The sequence below is a fragment of the Telmatherina bonti genome, assembly GCF_933228915.1.
Source record: "Telmatherina bonti genome assembly, chromosome: 18".
In the NCBI taxonomy this organism is placed as follows: domain Eukaryota; kingdom Metazoa; phylum Chordata; class Actinopteri; order Atheriniformes; family Telmatherinidae; genus Telmatherina; species Telmatherina bonti.
Genome location: NC_136616.1, coordinates 8,505,040 through 8,527,612, shown reverse-complemented (window position 1 = coordinate 8,527,612; position 22,573 = coordinate 8,505,040). Strand labels below are relative to the sequence as shown.

The following is a 22,573-nucleotide window of genomic DNA, read 5'->3' as shown; positions in this document are numbered from 1 at the left end:
GCATGTCTTCCATAAGTCAAACATGGAGCTGGGGCAACAAGGTGCTCCGAGGACTCCGTGATATAATGCAGTTCTGTCATGGCAGCAAATAAAAGCTTTTATGACAACTCCTGAAATAGATTACACATCATAACGTCCTTTTGCCTTACATAAGGTGATATTAAATTTCACAGTGTTTAATGAAGTGTGTTTATCTAAACTGGAGGGAAATAATCTACCAGAAGTTAACACCAGGGATCTGTAGAGTAAAATACACATCAGCATGGCCTGCTATCATAATAAGAAAGAAAATTGAGTGATATTTCTCATTTATCACCGTGTGGCATCAGAGATGTGCAAAAATACAGTTTGAAATTACAGACAATCATCCAACCAGTTTCCAAATAATAAAATCCATCCAAACACACGCTGAAAACAGCAGGTGAGAGCCTTTCAGAACTTCCACATAATCACGTTCTCTACTGATGCGAAGCTGTTATTAATATGTTGCAAGATAATCACTCATTCATATGCGCTTGCTGCTGCTTCACTCTCAAGTAAGTGCATGTTTTTGTGGAGTGAAACCTTCTTCTGGATCTGTTTTATAGACATTAACAACCAGTTTGCTACATTTCTGCCTCCATGTGGGGGCGGTGGTACGGAATCACTATAGAGGTATATTATTATTCTACATTAAGGTATTAATTGTATATATATATATATATATATATATATATATATATATATATATATATATATATATATATATATATATATATATATATATATATATATATAAATCTCATTCTTGTCATTTAATGACTTGTTTGAAAAAAAAAAGTGGAAGATTTGGGGTCATTTTGAGGTCTTTACCTAAGATTATTTCACAAATATATATTCATCTCTTTGAATGAATAAATTAAATAAATAAAAACAGTTGCATGGTTACAAAATCTTGGCAGTGCTAGAACTCATTAATGCTACTTCAACAAGATCTTAATTTCTTTTTATTTGTTTATTTTCTTTAAACAACTCCTCCAGGGACAGCCGTGCGCATAATAATGTCATGGCATTTTATTTGTTGATTTGTTTCTGGCTTTCTTTCACCGCAATAATTCTGGTCACGCATATTTCATGAGAGGAATTATCACCATTAATAAACCACAATTAAACATGATCTGTCATTTCCCACCAAGAAAAACCAGGACAGATGAAAATGGTCCAATTTTAGATTTTGTGTTTATTTATTATAATTACAAAAAGAAAAGGAAAACTGGAGATGCTTTGTTTATGGTTTGGGGTGAATTTATTGCAAAGAAGAAATAATTTGTAAGAAATTATTAAAAAAAAAAAAAAATGAAATAAACAAAAAAATCACAACTGCAGAAATAAAAGAACAATGAATACTGCAAAATAAATTTTCGTTTAATAAACTGCAGTGGGTCCTGTGACGAACAGGCCACCTGTCCAGGCTGTATCCTACCTCTCGCCCAGTGATTGCTGGGATAGGCTCCAGTGTTCCTGCAACCCCTAAATGAAAAAAAGCGGCTCAGAAAATGAAGGAATGACTGAATAAACTGCAGTGAAGAATTTTTTCGCGACATTCCATAAAGAGCGTGTATACATGTGTTGTTATGTATCCATCAGTCATACAGAAAAATTAGCTGTTTACAATGAAAGAACTCAAGGTTTTGCCATCATGCTCCTGAAATGCTTTGGTAGCAGCAGAATTGATCGAGTCTGTGTGAGCTGAACTCCACCGTGTCCACAGTGTGTAATCAAAGTGGGTGGGATATTTTGTCTGTGATGTTCAGCAGCATCTTCAGTCACTCAAAGGTCTCTGGGCTCTGGCCAGTGATAGCCTAAGCTGCGATCGACCTTGTCCCTGCTCATCCTTTTCTTGTCTACAACTGTGTTAGTCCTCTGGTGAAGTTCAAGCCAGTCTTATTTAGGTTTCCTAAAGCGATCCGAGCTTCAGTTGTGTTTTGGTGCTTTACCCATCAAAGCACATGAAGAAGTTGAAAAAGTTCTGTTATCAGTGGTTGTTGCAGAAGATATGAATGCAGCAAATGAAATATCTGGCTCATGCCACAAAGAATGCAATAAAACGGAGACACATTCCTTCATACAAAGAGGCCACACACTCGTGTCCTGGACAATCTGTTGATATTAGCAGCCAGGATTAAACAGACATAAAAGTCATGATTACCTCTTAATATTCCCATGTTTTGGAAGCTCATGCATGGTGACTGCAGAGAAAGGATTCCCTGAGTCTGCAGGGAGCTGCAGTGGAAAAGAGGAGCTGGAGAGTGAAAGAGGAAAGGCCAGGGAGGTGGAGGAGTTGAAGAAAAGGACAGGATGCAGAGGAAAGACAAGGTGAAGAGGAGACTGTCAGCTCAACTTATCGACAAGTCAGCCCCCAGAGGGACGAATAAAAGGAAGGTGTGTGTTTGTATATGTGTGTGTGCATCTGTGTGAGAGTGTGTCAGTCCTGATGATCTACCATGTCAACTTGAGTAAAGGTCTGTGTGCTGATGCCCTCAGGGAACACTGACATTCTCAGTTGAGATGTGTGTGTGTGTGTCTGGATGAAGAAGGGTAATCAAGCAAGAACGAGACTTTCTTGCAAACAAAAGAAAGGTACCACCACCGTTTGGTGTACCATATCCCCAGGCAACAATGATGTACCTCACAAAGTGCTCATCAATAATGCAACGCTGAGGATGTTGACCAACTTCAGTCGTTTGAAATGTTTTGTATGTAACATATGTAAACTGTCATTACATATGTAAAATGAGTGGATTTCTGGTTCTGAAAAGCATCACTCCAACGTTAATAGCAACATGAATGGTCTTGACATTTGGCGTTCATGTGAGATCACACACTGCATGTAATAGGTTGGATGTTATTTATGAGATTTATGAAGTGCAGAAAGTGATGCATTAATAAAACTTGCTTCACATTGGAAAGACTGAAGTTTTTAGAAAAAGCTCCTGAGAAAGAGTTCACGCTTAATAAATGAATGTTTTCCACTATGTGTCAAAGCAAGTCAGGAAAAGACGAAATGGAAAAAAATATATATATTTGGAAAGGTTTTCAGTCTCTGCTTGCCACCTCTATCAGAATGCTAACATGTGCTAGCATCCAAAAAATACACAAAGAACAATTCTGAGACAAATATATGCAGCTGTTTGAACACAGACTGTGGATGTTGTGTTTGGAAGTGCATCTTAAAGTGGATTCGGACAGCTGAATGCACTTAGTTTCAGAATATCTGCTTGTCTTAGATATGCAATGATGTCATTTACAAAGAAAAAACAGACGTGAGCTGTGTAAACCAAACACTTAAGATAAATAATAGCTTTTTCTGTTTTGACCAATTTTACATTATGGCTCTCCTTATTTACACACACATACACACTCCATCCCTTCTGTTCTTCTTCTTATTCCAGAGCACAGTGAAGGGCTTTTGATATTGCTCACAAGTGGCTGGAGTGGTTTTGCTGCAATTACAAAGCCCCATTAATAACCCGTTAATGCATATGTGGTTTAAAAGCTCATGCACTTTTTAATTAAAACCCAAGCATGAAAGAGTAAAAAAAGGAAATGAAGTGGTTCAACACAGACTAACAAAGTTAGTTTGCAATTTTTACCCAAAGATCCAGGCATATTATCTGCTACAGCAACCAGGTGAAGTTAAATAATGTCAGCATTAAAGTATAACAATACTTTCCTTTAAAGTGATACTACATCACTTCTCAACCCTAAAACTCTGTTCTTCTGGCTTGTCTTGTTGGCACATTGACATTTATGATGCACATTCATATTATTGCCCTGCAGCATCTCTGGACTGATAAAGCACACGTTACAACTTTATATTCCTGCCTTGAGCGTCATGTCACAGCTGCATTTCGCTTTCCACCACTGTGTCACACACCAGCAGCTGGATTTCAAAGCACTTGCTGTTTTAGATGCGAAATATGGCTGATTTAATCAAAAAGCAAGAACATGTTATAAAATGCAAAGAAAATAACATGAAAAAGGGATAGAGGAGAGCTAAGACAGGATTTAATGTCAGGCTGACTTTTACTGGCTGTAAAGAACTCAGAGGAGAGACAGGATGCGAGATGGATGCCAAATTAACTTTGGTCATCAAAGTGGTCATTCAATATCTGCCAAATTTCAGGAGAGCCACTAAAAATGCAAATGGTGAAGTGACTCACAAAGTCTTTTACATGTTTATTACAGATCTTATCATTTCAAAATCACATGTATTCCAGACAGCAGACCACTACAGGAGAAACATTATTTTGGGTCAGTGTATTATTTCAAACCTGAAGAATGTGGCATTCCTCCCTCAACCAATCCCCTATAAGTTCTTGACATGGTGAGTTTTAAAGTCCTGCAGGCTTAGAGCTCCCCTTTTCCGATGAAGCTAAAATTGCCTCTGCATGCTCCAACACTATCTTACCTCTCACCCTTACTGTCGTCTTTCTACCCTGCTCTCCATCCATACTTTCATTTGTCTGCTCATATTTCCACTCTCAGTGTCTGCAAATGGAAAGATAACTCTCTCTCTGCCTAATTTGTCGTGCAGCCCACAACTGTGAGGACGAGATTGACCTTGTTCCATGCATGCTTGTATTTGTTGGCAAAAAAAGGAAAGAAAAGTAAGACAAGCAATTATTCAGAATTCACACTGTGTCTCAGACTTAATGAGGTGGTGGTTAATTGCTAAGTTCGGACGGCAGCACTTCGGAGCTGGCTGGCAAACACTGCAGTGAAAAGAAGTGGGAAGAATAGTTCATCTTATCAGACATGAGAATCGGCCTCATAGAACATGTCTTATTCAGACAAGAATAGTCAAGTCAGATACCTTCTCTCAGCTGGATTTCATGAAGGAGCCACTGGAGGGAGGACTTTTATTTTCTCCTTAAGAGGCTTGCGGCTCCGTTAACTCTCTCCCTCAGAGTTTGGGCAGAGTAATTGCAGCAGGTGATGAGAATCTAGAAGAGGTAAAGCCTCCTCTTAAGGCTGCCCTGATCCATGCTGTGCTGAGCCGTGGGTCCATGTAGGAGCCAAGCTGACCTTCATCATAACTAGCAGCCTGACAATCGACATTAAGCCCAAACAAAGTGCATTACACACATGGTGAGACAGGATTCTATCTGGCTCTAAACATCTGTCGCCACTCTTGCTTTTGATTTGATGTAGCAAACAAATGACCGCCTCTAGACTTGCTGGAGAGGATGAGAGTGAATGCATTTCCGTGATCAGGTTTCATTAAAGTGTGTGAGGACACATAGCAAAAAGGACTCGGCGTGTCTGATGCCTATTGAAGCCTATCAAGCTCATCAGGCATTAACAGTAGGCTGGCAATAGCAAGGAGGAAAATACTTTCTGAGCCGCACTTAGTCCTTCAGAGTCGTTCGAGGCAATTTACTCAGTGTTAAGGCACCACCATGGCACAAATAAAAGAAATAAAAAGTCCTATTATCATGAAAAATACAGAACAAAAAAGTTTCCAGATAAAGTCAGAGCTTAAAATTTGGTCATTGCGATCGCATTTTCCCACACGGCTTATCCAAACTACATAGTTCCTTATGATGACTACTTGTTTTTCTGGCTTCAGTTGACTAACAGAGTTATGTTGAGCTTTTCTAAAACCCTGAAAAAGAGGTAAAGTGACGGAGAAACAGCTCTAATTCAAGCAACATTATGATCATATAACTTTTGGACATTTTTCCACAACAAACAACAACAAGCTTCACAGAAATGGAAAAACCTTCCTTCAACAGACAAACTAAAACCAAGATAAGAGAATCCAAGCTGGTCACACGGTGGCACTGAGATGACTGGAAAACTCGCTAATTCTACAAAGATCACTTTGATTTTAGCAAAAACACTGAACAGTAATGTTTGCTCAGTCATATATCTCTGACTCAATGACAAAGAAGTTTTAGTTTTTAACAAATTCAGTGTGAACACACAACCTTAAATTAACTAATCAATCCAATGACATAAGTGCAGCAGAGAAGCGGGAGTCATGTCACATGGCACATCATCAAATCAATGCTCAGAAGAGAGGGTGTGGAAGCTGGTAGATAAATGAGATGAGTATACCGCATAGATCCATGTGTGACCTGCTGCTTGTCAAGCACTGCACCCGATCTGAACACTTCAACAGCGACTGCTTCATGCAGAACGGGAGAAATCTAAAGTATCGCTGTGCACCATAAAAACATAAAAACCTAACAATATTTACTCACCATAGGGCGGTTGTTACCATATAATTATTACTACTCTACTTTTGTGATTATGACACAATTACAAAATGAAATCACTCACATTAACCATTAAAACATGAATTATCAAAACGCCAACTACTACTACTTATGATGATAATAATAATAATAATAATAATAATATTAATAATAATAATAATAATAATAATAATAATAATAATAATAATAATAATAATAATAATAATAAAAATGGGGCTGCATGGTTAGCACTGTGGCCTCACAGCAAGAAGGTCGCTGGTTCGATCCTTGGCTGGTTTGGTCAGTGGCCTTTCTGTGTGGAGTTTGCATGTTCTCCCCGTGTATGCGTGGGTTCTCTCCGGGTACTCCAGCTTCCTCCCACCATCCAAAGACATGCATGATAGGTTCATTGGTCACTCTAAATTGCCCCTAGGAGTGAGTGTGAGTGGTTGTTCGTCTCTCTGTGTGTGGCCCTGCGATGGACTGGCGAGCTGTCCAGGGTGTACCCTGCCTGTCGCCCAAAGCCGGCTGGGATAGGCTGCAGCTTCCCTGCGACCCTGAATTGGAATAAGCGGTTCGGAAAATGAATGAATGAATAATAAAAATGATAATAATAATAATAACAATAAAAACATTTATAAAAATGGAAATTATTATGCCAATAATCTTAAACCCATCAGATAATTCTCATCTTCAGATAAAAAAAAGGATTTAAATAGCTACATGCTCAATGAACATTTATCGCTCATACTTTGAATAAAACAATAAATAAATACTCTATAATTCTCATTAAATTTCATTTCATCATACATTATCTTGAAGATTGAAGACTGCCAATCATCAACAAGTGTATCATATTCGAAACATTGCGCAAGCAGTGACACACCGTTAACATAACACTGCATCCACATCACAAGATGTCATTTGGGTCATGTGGCACTTATATAAGAATCTGCTTCCTTGGAGACGAGCCACTGAGGAGCGTGAAAACCTTCCTGTTTGTTTTACAGCATCTTCGGATACTTATAGAGAAAACGATAGAGATGAGCTAATGGAGGAGAAGGAAGAATGAAATCAGCAGTGCCTCAAACACACTGCCACTGAATGCTTAGCATGCCTGACAGCACGCGTTCGCAGCTGGATTCACTGAACACCCAGTCAATGCATGCAGTTAAACATAGACTGGCACAGACGGAGCCTCCCTACCAGGACCTTCTCCAACCCTCTCCGTTTTGTTTCGTCAGGCTCACTCTCTCATGCACATGAGCAGAGGATGGAAGAGCGAGAAAAGAAAGTCCTCACACAGCACACTCTTCCACAGCATCTCTGTCTCGGTTGCTTCTCGATGAATAAGGCAGAATACCAAGTGGCCCGCTTACACGCTATGCAGAGACAAATAGACCAGTCAATCACTGAAGGCTGCAGCTGAATAACAAATGCTCTGTCATGTGAGCGTGTGCAAGAAGGGATATGAGACAGCTTTCTTCTATTTGTTGGTCCACAAGTGCATCTACATGTATAAACATGGCATTACAATATAGGAAACAACCTGTGGTTCCAGCTGAATGTGATGTGTTGTCACAGTAGACACACTGGAAGATGGCACTGTCTGTAATAAGAATTGATGAATAGGAGATAATTTCATACTGACTGCATAGCAGACAATCTGCATTCATATGTTAAGGTAACATCTACAGATTCTTGTTATGTACAAGGGAAGAATGCTAAATAGCAGCTCATTTGGGCGCGATTATTTCCTCAAGCCATGTTTCATGCATTAGCATCCTGTCACATGCCTCTCCTGAGTGCAGCGCGGTAGTCCTTCCAGCATCACAGAGGAAGTGCATACAATACTAATGAACATGCAAAGAGCTTCTCTACTAAAGTCCCTGAAATACTTCAGATACACAAACAGAACCCCCCACCACGTTTCAAACTGCTGCACAGAATATGGACAAAATTATTCAGCGGGGGTGCCCAGCAAAGCGCCTGCCTTGATCCGAGGGTGAAAGGCAACATTGTTGACCCAGGGCTATGATCACTTTCAATATCAGCTCTCTGCCTATCAGACTGCTGGGCTTCCTCAGTAGTGTCTGTTCATATCAAGGCCGTTCTCATAAATAAGCCATGTCTTGTAAAAAACAGAAGTGGTGGTGAGGTGCGGCTCAGCGATGAGGGAGGTGAAGATAATTCCCTGACAGATAACAAGTTTTTTTAGGAAAAAATGTATACAGTTAAACTTATAAACCAGTTGTAATGAGAATAAGGGTTTCTTTAAATATTTCAAGTGCATAAAGAAACATTGTATTTTTATTTGTCAATATTAGCTGCAAAAAGTAATTAAAAATGCCATAAATAAGAAAAAGGCAATGTTTTCTAAACTGCAAATGGATGCAACCCCCAGGCAGTGTGTTTTTAAAGTGAGTACGACGCTGAGACTGTGCAGAGCTTCAGCCTCATCGATACAATCAGCACACACAGAGAAGCCCTGGATAATCCCACGCTTGTTTAGTTTGCCCACAGTATTCTGTCTGGGTTCAAAATATGTCTTTTATCCCAGAAACACAAGCAACAATTGACGTGATCATATTCCAAAAACCAAAAGTTATTCATATTGATTGTGTTAATAGCTTTTTAAAATGTTTTATTAGCTTCAGTTTTTGATGCAGACTTCTCTGTTTTAATGTTTAGATATTAATGATCTACTTAAACTTCAAGGAAACAACAATTACTGTATACCAAGAGCCATATGAGTCATCTTCTTGTTTGATTAGGATTCCAGCTGCAGAGACAAATAGACAAAGACGTCCACAAACAATGCTTGAATATAACGTTCCACTATGCGTTTCTAGAGTTGGAATGAGACTTTTCTGCAGCCGAAGCCAATGACCTCGCCTTGGCTGATGTCCAGTAAACAATGCCATCAAATAGAGATGTATAATTTCTGTTTATCTTGTGAAAAACAGCACTGAAAAATCTCCTCTTTACTCTTTGCCTGCTGCATCTTCTCTACAGAACTCTGCATCCGTATTCATGAAAAATAACTGCAATGTCAATAATTCTGACAACCTTTCCCCACTGAGTGAAACAAATGACCCAGGGCTAAAACTGAGGAAAGAAAACAAACAATTTCCCCACTGAATAACACTAACTACAAGGAAATAATGTGTCACCGGGAATATATGAAGCTGCACACATTTCCACTGTGTCACTTTCTTTTGCAGGCTTTGTTTTCGGTCCACACGCAGCAGTGCAATCCATGCATCTACATACCTAAGCCTCATTCTGATTACCACACATGAGCCATTTGGCAAAGTCTTTACCAAAGATATCAACGTGACGAGTCATGGGTATTTCATACTGTTTTAGGTAAAAAAATAGCAAGTCTTTTGTGTTACTGGTAAACACAAGCATGTAGGCAGATCTGACCTGTCTGATCTGACAGACTCCCAGATCTGAAGAAACGGTTTTATATACGCAGACTTGGCTTTCAGAGCAGGCTCAAGAAAACAATTCACTGAAGGTTAGCATGTTCAGTGGAAGAAAAAGCCTTGAAAGAAACGCCCGAAGAGATGAAGCTGCTTGTACAGCAAGTCACGACGAAGCAGAAACAGAAGAGAGAAGCTGATGTGGTGATTGAGCCAAAGTTCAGCTTAAGCCAAGAGCTCAATGTCCAGAAATGAAATGTTTTTCTTGTGTTTTTTTCCTGCATCAAGCTGGCGGAAAAGATGAAAGAAGACAGTCGGTAGGTGTGGACCTGTTTTGGGGGGGAAGAAAAACAAACCAAGCAACAAAAAAAACCAGCATGCATGTTTAAGAGGCAGCAACACTGATGCATAGCTCAACAGCAATTATATAGAATTTGAATGTAAAGCATGCAGCTATGTGCAGATGATTTTCTCTGTTGATGGGTTTGTACTTTCCAATAAAGAAAGCATTAAACCAGATAGGCTTAAGTATGAAAAATGAACTTCTCTTGCAGTACGATGTGCTATGCTGCAGTATGGCGACCTCTGACCATGGAACAACACTGTACAAGTTGGGGGGTGAGTGAACTTTACCAGCACAATCACACCTGCAATTTTTTTATGAAAACATTACAGCCTGGATGACAAGTCAGTGTCCAAAGTATCTGAGACTCTCATTGGGTCTGGCATTTAGAACTGGATACTTTACTGTAGACGAGCAGTTGTTCTGCTTTAATGCCAACTTTTTACCTAAGTTTGGCAATGTGTGAGATCGGGCTGCTGGTGAAGTCCCTCCCACTGTATTCACATTCTCACTAAACACTCACACACACACACACACACATCTTCTTCAGAACATGTATCAATATGCTCTCTACCTGTCACCTCTGAGACTAGCAAAGCAGAGCTGCAAACACTCCCCACAGGCAACACCTCGACTGCAGGAATCAGCGCCCTCCGCCTTTTTCTTTTCCCTTCATCTTCTGTACTCTCTCAAGCTGCAAAGGACCTCCGCTTATCTCGGCTGTCATGGCGACAGAGCAGTTATCAACCTTCTCCTTGCTTGAGAAGTGCCAAAGGAATACCTTTCTAATCTGACTTTACCGTCATGGCTGGTCATGTTCTGTATGGTGAAGGCGGAAGTCCAATTATAACGAACAATCAGCAATATTTGTTCAAACTGTGCAGAAAAATAAGTTAAGGTGATGCCGTTTAACTCAGCAGCCACCACTTTACAAGCAAATACTTATGCAATCAAATCTATTAGCCTGTCACCGCTTAACACAAGGCCAGACTATTAATCTTTAATAAGAAATGCTCTAATATTTACTGAAAACTGAAACAAAGATCAAGGCAGTGCCTCCATAAGGCGAACATCTTGAGTTTGTACATCATAGCGTTTTCACTGCACCCTTACTGAAAGCTTTATCCAAAATTAAATGACAGCAAAAGCATAGCGTCAGGCTTGCTGAGAAGAAAGTAACAACATTAAAATAAGCATCGTGCTCATGCTAAATCCATTTCACTCTCTCCACACACCTTCTCCACTGCACTTCTTGGCTGCCAGCCACCCAGCAGGTGACCACATGGCAGCGACACGGAGCTTAAATAACACTTTCTTTTCACAGCATGCGGTTAGCAGTGACTCATGAACAGAGGAACCAATCTCATGATGAACTTTGAGCCATACAAGGTTTGACAATGAATAATGTCAGAACATTTAATGTGTGCAGCAGCATCTGTGTAGCTTTGAAAAATAAATAAATGACATGTTGTTGATGATGTGAACATTTTAAAGTGTTAACATGAATATTTCAATGAGCTCTGCAGACACATGTGTTCAATTTGCACCAAGAAACATGTTTAAGTATCTGCATGTTTAGGAATTGATTAACATATTTCCAGTCCATAAGGACCTGGAGATTTACAAAGATGGCTTCCCAAAGAGCCATAACAGCCTTGTCATGAAAGAGAGGTCAACTCACCAATCACAAGTGCTAAACATACAAACAGGAAGTTTCCTTGACTGAGATTCAAGGATTCCATACTTGAGAATAGTCCTTTCATGGTCAACAACTGACATGCAAAGTTGCCTGTGGAACCTGAACTACTCATGGATCTGGACAAAAGCTGGTTACCAAGCTGCTGATTTCTCCACTGAATCACTCACTCTTGCCAACCATTCACACCACGGAGTCATGGAAAAGATGTCACTTACGATCGTTGCAAAATGAGCCTCCATAGGACGTCATTGAGCAGTCGCAGGTGAAGCCCTCCCACTGCTGGAGACATACCCCCTGATGGTAGCAGGACTCCTCCGTACAGGTGGTACTGGGTCCTGAGGGTGTAAAAAAAGCCAAATTAGGCATGTCAATACAATGAGGTGAAGCACGGAAAAGATTGACATGAAATGTACAAATCTGAGGTGTATCACTGTACATTTTAACCTGCTGGCAGTTCATGTCTGACAACAATGACACATCTTAATGCTTTGTTTAACCAAGCAGAGATTTCTTTAAAATATTTGCAAATTGCTGTGAGGAAATTAAGAGCACGGTTGTGTAATCTCCACCCATCCATTTTTTCTTCGTCTCATGCAAGGTCAGTTGGAGAGGTGAGAGGTCGAGGATGGAAAGAAGACACTATTCTCCACTTCCTCCTGAGTTGTTCACAGGTCAGGACATATATTGTATATTATCCCTTGAGCAACTTCTGGGTCTGCCTCAGGGATTCTTCCAGGTTTGACAGGAATGAAAAATTCCCTGAAGAGGCCCAAACCATTAAATTAATTTGCAGTGGATCTGCTCCAAGCTCTCACAGAAGGAACAAACTCTTGATCTTATGGCTGAGGGGAAACCCCACCGCTCTCTGCATAAACTCAGTTCAGCTGCTTGTATCTGTGACACGCTCAATAGCTGATGGTTATGAACATGGATGGAGCAGAAATTAAAGCTTTGCCTTTTGACTCATTGCCACACAGACCAGAGTAATCCCCTCCTTTCTGCTAATTAAGCCTCAAAGTCTTCTGTCCATTCCTTGGTCCTTCCAAAATACATCTTGAACAATATCCAAAAAATATGAACTCCTTTCCCTGAAGCAATGACCAAACCTGAAAGAAACTTTTCTAGTTGTGAATCATAACATCACTGACTGGAGTTCAGGGCTAAGCAGAGGTGTTGAACTCTAGTTTAACACCTGGGTCCAGTACCTAACAGGTTTTTCTTGTTTCCCTGCACCAACACACCTGATTAAAATCCAATGGATCCAACAGCTTCTTGTCAATCTATTCATTTATTTTTGTCAGCATGAAGACAAAAATGCTGATACTGGATACTGACCCTTGTGGACTGGAGTTGGACACCCGTAGTCTAAAGAGACCAACAGTATCTCATTATATAAATGTACATATATATATATATATATATATATATATATATATATATATATATATATATATATATATATATATATATATATATATATATATATATATATATATATATATATATATATATATATACATTTATATAATGAGATACTATATATATATATATATATATATATATATATATATATATATATATATATATATATATATATAGATAGATAGATAGATAGATAGATAGATAGATAGATAGATAGATAGATATAATTAACAGAACTTTGTGCTTTGACAGTCTGTCAGAGCTTCCTGGTAAAATGTCCTCTCTATGTAATGGAGCACACTCTCCACACTCTGACTCCATCAATACAAGCTGATTACTAAAACAAACAGACATTGTTGTCATCAGTTTTCATTTAGAGAAAACTTGATTTCAAACAGCTGCCATCAATAGTCAGGGAAGAAACCCTGAATGGCAGGGATATGTTTAGAATGCAGATTAGGTTTTAGGTGGGATAATTGTTTTCAAAATAAGTGTGTGGTTGCTGTTGTGATGATGGCAGTAGGGTTTCTCATTAGAACCTCAATTAAACAGGCATTTCCAAAGATTCATAGATTGGTGCCAGAGTTATTTGTTTCCACACAGATAAACAGACTTCTCACTGTGCCATTTACAAATGGCCCAATTAAAACATAACTCACACCCCCCATATCTGCAAATAAATTCATACATGCACACACACTGCACATACATAATATATGTCATCTAGCCGCTGGTTCTGTTAATTGTCCACCTTATTTGATCATAGATTTTCAAACTAGTTGTATTTTGTCTGTTAAAAAAACATGCCATGTCATCACCTTTTCACTTTTTATTTAACGGCTGGCCAGACATTATTTTTGTACTAGTACCTTACAACCTATGTCGATTGGTTTTGTGTTTTCAGTAAATCCTGTCCAGTAAAGGTACTACATGTCCCTGTCATTGTTATTTTACACTTACTGCAACATCTGCTTACACACAAACTGTGCACTCATTTGGTTTAGTGCTTGATGACTGAGATAAGTCTTCTGTCTGCATTGGTAAAAAGAAAAAAATAAAAACTCTTGGTATTAAACCACTTCCAGTTTATATGTATTTACAGGAAGTGATTTTCCCACTGTTTGATGATCTTGAGGTGTAGAGATACAACCTTGCTTCGTCTGCCAATATTCATTCTGTTTTCTGTTGTATCGTGGTTGTAAAACACTGAGTCCAGAAGGAAGAAAGGAACAAACTCAATTTTGTAGCCCCTGTCTGGTCTTTGGCCTGGAGAGATGGGACCAGCAGTCACCTCTGACCGCTCTCCAGGTCCATAGGCAAAAAATGACCCCAATTCTATTTTTTCTTGCAGTAAAATTAAACAACCAATCAAAGCTTTTTTTTCCCTAGTGTTTCTATTATTTCAACAAAGGGATATGTAAATTAGTAACAGCTTCAGATGTAAGTGCACCAATATTGTTCCACCCTTCCAAATCTGGTCAGTGCCAGGGAACTGCTCACTTCCCTGGCACCCCAATCATTAAATAAAATTAGCATCTATTGCATGTGCCTTTGAGAGCCAGTTTGATAGCTTAATGTAGTTTGAAACTGTGCTTGGCAGAAAATAACTGCAGGGTATGACTGCAGTCAGGTAATAAGGCTATAGCAGAAGCAGCAGTGTTAAGAAACAAGACGAGGGGGAAAAAGTTGGATCAGAGCAGCATCGAGTCGACCTGGGGGAAATTAAGCCTGTGCTCTCTGATGCTCAGCATGCCACTGACACGAGGCACAGTGTGGCTCCAGGTGGTGTAGAAGGTGTGGTAGGGGAAATGCTCAAACCAAAAAACTACTGTTATACTTTGGAGTAACCATATGAAATCACAGCCTTTTGGCCTGACATGTGACAAAGAGGAGGTAAAAACACGACTAATGCAAGACTAATTAAGTAAAAAGCAGTGAGGTGCAGCGTGGCTCTCATCAGCCACGGTGAGAAAACATAAGAGGGGAAGGATGCCTGCCTCGTACAGGTTTTAAGAAACAACCAAAGGAATAGACGAAGGACAGAACACAAAACTGCCCAGATGTCTGAACATATGTCTGGGAGTTTTGATGGATTCCCAAAAGTAAAACATGTCAAATATGTATTTGAGTCACTTTAGTGGTTTTTAATAAAGTCTTAGTTTGAGCTGCAGGTTTGTGTGTTATCAACATCAAATATGTTTTTATTTCTGTTTTCTTCTAAAATAATTCCTACTATTTTACTCAAACACACCTCTTGAGCAGACCTTGATGAATAATTGCTGCATGTGAGCAATCTCTGAGAGAAATTATTATTATTTACAACGATGAAGGTGTAGTACAGACTGGATGATTGCACTGGAAATCAGTGGCAATGGATTTTTTTTCTTTGTAACTTATAGGTGAGTTTATTTTTTACCCCCGTTTGAAGAAGGTGAACGGGAGCATTGCAGTTTACATGACGGCATATGTGGCTCTCTTACCGTCACAGCCTCGTTCCACCTGCCCCACCCTGTGGAGGGCATCTGCGATCAGGTCGGGGAGTCTCCCATTCAGGTCCACAGAGGCCAGACAGCCCTGGTACCCATCCCGGGATGCAATCAGTTTGGGCAGATTACTGTACATATTCTTCGTCACGCCACCGATGTACAGCTCTCCTGGAAAACACACATAAAAGCCATTGTTTTATTATTCTTTATCTGTGCAGGGCAGAGGGGAGACACTTTGAGGATGTACTTGTATTCAAAGAAATTGATTAATTTTTGGTTTGTCTGTATTTAAAATATGATATCATTATTATATATTTAACATTTATGCATAATTTCAAGATTTAATAAATATCTATATTTATTAATCTCATTTTCTTGAGAAATGAAAGTTTTAGACATGCAAATTTTTATCCAAGTGATATAAAGTGCAGTAAATTAGAAATGAAAATAAAATTACTGTTGCAGACAATTAATCCGACAATTAATATTTGCAATAAAAACATGCAGCTGAAAAGTCTTTGGTCCAATCATGGAGGTGTAGACCTGATCTCTTCTGGTGATTTTTCATTTCAACAAGTTATTCAGTGAAAAAAGTCACAACATGATACAGCTGTAAAAATTGGCGCCACTATAAAACAAAGGTTAATAAAAAGTCCGATTGAGTAGTCAGTTGTACCTCTGAATTTGCTCTACAAATGCAGAATATTATAGGAAATATGAATTAATTAAATCATAGATAATATATAACCATAAAAAGCATCTTGTCCTGAATTTGGGAATCACTGAAATGGAATGCAGGGATTATCTGGCATGTCAGTGTGAAAAGTCCCTTTAATTGGAACAATTTTTGCAAGTTTTTCATAACAAGTCTCCTATTTAAAACAAGTGATGTTGTTCTTGCACTGCATATGAAAACAGACTTCATTTAAATCTGTTGTGTTCACTCCTTTTATACTCAGAGCCCAATAAGCCTGCAAAACTCCAGCTCATCTAACTTTCAGTAAAGTAATGAACTTGGAGTACTTCTCTTCTACTTAAAATGCCACATGCATATTTTGGTCACTAATTAAAACATTCTGAGAAAGCAGATACTAAGAGATTGCTAGAAAACATCACAGGTGTAACACCAGAAGATGCCTGAGTCTACCTTTTGATTGTGAGGCACAGCCACATAACTTTATGTGAAAATGTTAATTAACATGCAAATAAAATGAACTACATTGTACTGTGCAGAAAAGAAAAGAGCACATGCAAATGAGCAAATGAAAAGAGCAGGGATTAAAATGAACTAATTGAACTTCATATCCGATTGATACTGTACAAAGCACAAACTATTGTCTGTGCTGATTCGTTTTTTCACTGTACAACGTTTCATTAGCCACTGCTGATAAGGAATAAATGAGCAAATGTATTTAATGTATAAAAAAGGTTCACAGCTTGTGCCTTAAGAGTGCAGTGCAGCTACCATACACACTGCAGATAAAATATTACAATCACCCTGACACAGAAAAATTGACATTTCTAAGTCAAGCAAATGTGAATGGGGAGGGCTACACTCCTGAGAGATGTCCCTGACAAAGTGATTGTCATTACAGAGGCAGCGGAGCATGTTTTGATGATTACATGATTCAAAGGAGTAGCTTACAGTTGACATGAATGGATTTTACAGCTTCCACCTGGAATACCGCGAATGGTATTTGATGTTTGAAAGAATTTCTGTATAGTCTACTCTCCTGAGAAAGAAGCAGGGTGCACAGAGTTGCACTTAGTCATGAAGGAAGCAGAAAATGTCAGTCCTAAGCAAGATGATAAAGCTGACTTTTGGGAAATCTCAGTGCTCAAGTACAATTAAGGTCTCTTTATATTACAACATAAAAGCAAAAAAAGCCATCCACTTTTAAACCCAATTATATTCTCCCTCTATCTACTGCAGCCCTCTGTTCTGTAAAGTTTTGCAGAAAATGCCAAGTAAAATTATGGAAAAATACAAAGAGGCCTTTGATGTGAGGGCATATGAATAAACACGGTTTGAAATGCTGCAGGCTTTTCATATCATCAAAACCTCTACTTGACGCTTTATCTTTAAGTAGGCATAAAATGAACATCCAGCAAAACCTTCCACACAGGGGTGAGATCCAGCTACAGAGATATGACCATCAGAAAACCTTCCAACTCAAAATTAAAAGAAATGGTTTTACAGCTAAAACCTGAACTTTCAACTGAGACGCAATGAGCTGCAAAGGCTATTAGATGTGGACTTTGTGTAATGGAATGAGTCAATGTTGTTTTCCAACTCCTCTCTAGAATTAATGAGCACTTGACACTTCATATTTCCCAGCCAGGGTTCACAGACATCACAATCAATACAATAAATTCATTAACTGTCCAGCAGAGTGATGTCCTGAAATCAGGGCTGTGAAGAACCATTTAGCAAATATGAAATTATCAGTGTGAAGTTTATCTCAAAAGAGCAAACAGTGCATTTCTGCAGAAGTCTAGAAAATGTTTGAGACTTCACCAGCTGCCTGAATAACTAAAACCGACAGGAGAAGGAGCACAGCTGTGCAAGATGCACGTTTTCTTTTGTGTCAATAACTAAAGATGAAAAGAATAAATATTCAGGAAGCAAACATACGCCCCCTTCACAGTGAACTGGGATCTATCTGTATTCATTTTGGATTTGAAGGCTTTAATTTGAATTAAACATGTTTGACTTCTTTGTTCATTTGGTGTATGAACATTTGTTCCACAGAATATATAATAGTCAGTTGGACTGGCAAATGAATATTGGAATGTGCTTTATGCATCGTTGTTAACTTCACATCGTGAGCTATTGTATCTGATCAAAAAAATATATATATATCAACGCTTAATGATGTAAGAATAGTGAAGCATCAATGAAAACTAATGTTCCTTCCATCTGAATGGAAGTCCTATTCATGTGCTGGACTGAGATATCAACGAGAGGAAGCTACAATAAAAAAAGAAAAAAAAAAAGGAATAAAAGGCCAAACTTGCAAACCCTGACTTTAAGTTCACATTCTTCCAGCAAACAAAGTTCTTTTTCCACAAACCAAAATGACTGACTTCAGTCATTCAGATTTCTTTGCTGTAGGAAACGCTTTCTCTCCAAACTCATAATGCTGCAAACCACAAAACACACAAAGATCTAATTTAATTAGAGTTTTCACCATGTTCCACCTGCCTGCCATTTACGCAATCTTTCACTTTGATTCACCCGTACAATAAAAGCTACCCTGCGATGGACTGGCGAGCTGTCCGGGGTGTACCCCGCCTTTCGCCCAAAAGACAGCTGGGATAGGCTCCAGCTTCCCCGCGACCCTTCAATGGACTAAGCAGTTAGGATAATGAATGAATGAATAAAAGCTACAATGGTTGATTCAGCAAAGAAATGAAAGTGGACACAACAGGAGGAAGAGAGGGAAAGGTAGAGACCCAGTGATAAGACAGGAGTCAACGGAGTGACTTTTACTGGCAGAAGACAGCTCAGAAAACAGACAGGATACAACACAGATGTCCAAATAGCTTTTGCGAGGAAGTGCAGCAGTGGGAAAGTCTGTCAAAGTTTAGCAGAGAGGTTTTAATAAAGTAATCACTAAAAGCACTGGCAAGCTATAAATCAACTTCTTATCCTAATGAAGTGCTTGTAAGGCACTTTTTTCCAGGTTTTTTTTGGTGAATTTCTTGGCTCTCCGCCTCTTTAGTGGCTGCAGTTGTAACCCTGAAGTTACCTTGCCAAGTTTCCTAATTCAAATGATTTTAAAAAGCTAAAACTGTTGCAAATGTGAAGCATTTTCAGGTAGTCAACAACAGGTTTACCAAACACACTAGTGTAAAATGAGCTAGCTTGCATTCCACAGTTAAAGATGAAGTTGCAGGGTTTTTAATGCAAGCAATACAAATTAAAACATTACACACCTTTCTAATCCCACTTTTACTGCAATTTAAACCTTGAATTATTGATGAAAATAATGGAAATGTTTGAATATGTAGCCCAGAAGACCTTCTGGCAGTACAATATGGTATCACTGACTTGATATTTCACCTGAAAAAAGGCTTCCTGTGGTTTTTGAGGAAATAGAGCTCCATGCAATGATGATTTTCTTTCTTTTATGGTGTGTAAGCCTCATATATCCAGTTTTGCTGATGTAATGCTTTGATCTGTGGGTCACTGCAGGCATTTAATTGAACTTAAATGATTTTCAGCATCTGTTTTATCCAAAACTGAATCAGGCAGGAGGAAATGACCACACTTCCAAAAGGAAAAACAGAAAAAGTGATAAAAGATCCATTTCTATGCCTTGCTTATGCTCAGTGGCTGCACACAATAAGAAACACAACATAATTATATTTCTAGGCTGAAAGGCTAACCAAAGTCAAGAGTTTGCTTTGAATAATACAATCAACTAACCACCGGGGCTTTAATACCTTTTTCCACACAGTTGTAAATCTGATCAGAGCCAGAACTGATTTATTTTTCCTCTGCTTAGTTTTTTTTAATAATTAATCAACCAAAGGGATGCTTGAAAAAATAGCTTTAAATGTTATTTTGCAGCTGCTACATCCCAAAACAAGGGTCATCCGCTAATTAGCTTAGAGTCATCTATCAGGGGAAGTGGTCAACGTTACAGCAGTAGCCTAACTAAAGAGCGACATGACACACAGGGTGGTGGCTAACATCCTCATGACAGTGCTTTAGCCAAACTCTAAACTGACCTGTTTGCAAGTGCATGAAAGAATATTTAGTTTCCAACCAATTATGCAAAACGGATCCAAAATCAGCATCGACTTTCACAGAACGTACACAAAACAAAGACTCAGACAGGACATGTCAATGCATAGCCTGCTCTGAGGAGGTACCTAAAGGTCTGGCAGGTAATATATCCCATCTTAGTCATAATAGAGAATACAGCTGCCTTCTCTACTGAAAGAGCATTTGTGTCCCATTGATGCACTTTATTAAAACTAAAAGTCAAAACAATGGTGCAGAGTACATAATATATATGGTGTAGCAATAAAAGCTGTGCTCCTAAGTGGTCATGATTGTAGAGATCATTCATTTGATTGCACCAAATCCTGCATGAGTTGAGGAAACAAACACAATGCAGTGAAGGAAATTTTCAACCTCCCATCGCAGAGCACAAAACATTTCAATTGGACTGATTTTGTTTGTGAGTTATTGTTTTATTATGAAGTGACATGTGGTTTACTGCAGCATAATGAAATATTACACAATAACAACAGCAATAATGACGGTACTAAGCAAACTGATTTGGTATTGGAAAATATCAGAAATTAAAATCTGATCGGAACCCCAAAAGAGTGGATAAGTGCATCTCTTGATGGAAGTCATCCTGTTCTGCAAAAAGGACACTGAACCGCTAGCTCACCATTTCAATTTAAATTCACATAATCTACTCAGAGAGTTTGCAGGAGTGATACTGCAACATATATACTCTGCCTAGACGTTGCTAGGCCATGAACAAAAAATCCTAACACATCCATAGCTAATTTCTTTACAATTCTGCAACCTCCATGAACTGGAACAAAGGGTAACATCTCCTCTGAGGCCCAGCAAACCCAACAGAGATATCAAACTAATTCAGCCATTATATTCATATGTGGCTCCAAGGTGCATCTATTCTGGTCTCATTGAACCATACAGATCTGAACTCTGTTCAATTTGAGACCACACTGATGCCAGGGTCCCACCAGTAGAGTGGCATGTGCATTGTTGAACTGCTGTGTCACAGCTGCATGCATGGTTTCACACCACTGACCTTTCTGCTGTGGCTCAGATGCAGCACAGCTACTGCCTCCACAACCGTTTTAACACACCAGTGCTTCAGGTTAATAACCATAATACTCAGAATTCTGGATAATTTGAAACTGATATGAGCTCCACATGATAAACAACTAAAGCTTTGCCTGTCCATTTTGCTGGGAATCTTTGTCCTGCAAGTAAAAACTGTTTTATGTTACAGCTCTTGATAGTTAATATCTGCAGTGCAGTTTGAGGTGCAGATGTCACTGTTATCTCACATGCATGCCATGTGTCCAGCCTAACTGTAGGGACAAGCTTGACAGTTGAATTGCAACCAGTGAAAGAAACAAAGAACATAGGAAGCTTCAACATATTTTAATGATCAACACACTCGTGTAATGTGTTGACTGTGAAAGACACACTAAGTGGAGCTTAAAGCTCTGCATCCAGGCTAGTCTGATGAAATCGTAACATCTGTTACGTGCAGTTCTGAAGCAGTTGCTGCCCAGCAGCGTCCCGAGGCTGAGAAACTGTTCTGGTCAACTTTTTCTTCCAGGACTTTTTTCTCCAGGTGCTAAATAACTAAGCCAACTTAAAGGATCCACGGACGTATGAGGACAGCGACGTTTGACAACATTTGACATTCATTGAGAGGATAGCCACTTGAGATGATACATCTCGTTTTCAAGGGGTCCTCTTGAAAATTGTGTGTCAGACACAGACAACAATACATTTGACATAGTCTGCTTGTTTGTTCAAAGATCCATCCCTCACTGCTGGTCAGAGCTTCGTAGTGAGTGTCGATGTCAGGGGTGCCCATGTTCGGTTCTGGAGATCTACCGTCCTGCAACTTTTGGATGCAGCCCTTGACCAACACACCTGAATCAAACAGCTGAATTCCCTTTTCTGCCATTCAGCTCTGCAGAGGCCTGGTAATGAAGCATTCATTTGATTCTGGTGTGTTGGACAAGATAAAAGATGCAGGATGGTAGATCTCCAGGGCCACACTTGGACACCCCTGGTCTAATTCATTAAACACCTTCTTGGATTTTTATCACATGTTAATAAGCTTGAGCAACATCCAGTTTCTGATATTTTAAGAACAAAGATGCTTGTTTACTTAAGGCTTGCGACAAGCAGGATGCTGGTGATGCCTGTGCACATAGCT

At 39.1% G+C, this 22,573-nt stretch overlaps 1 protein-coding gene across 6 annotated transcripts in view; it reads right to left on the bottom strand.

Moving 5' to 3' along the window:
• nrxn2b (neurexin 2b) overlaps positions 1-22,573 on the bottom strand; it is a gene marked incomplete at its 5' end in the record, with an annotated part of 672,833 nt that overhangs the window by 317,320 nt on the left and 332,940 nt on the right. For all 6 annotated transcript variants that reach the window (XM_079257326.1, XM_079257328.1, XM_079257327.1 and 3 more), the window contains 2 exons: positions 11,928-12,047; positions 15,615-15,788. In XM_079257326.1, coding sequence (XP_079113452.1) covers positions 11,928-12,047; positions 15,615-15,788 — 294 coding nt within the window. The remainder of the gene's footprint in view (positions 1-11,927; positions 12,048-15,614; positions 15,789-22,573) is intronic.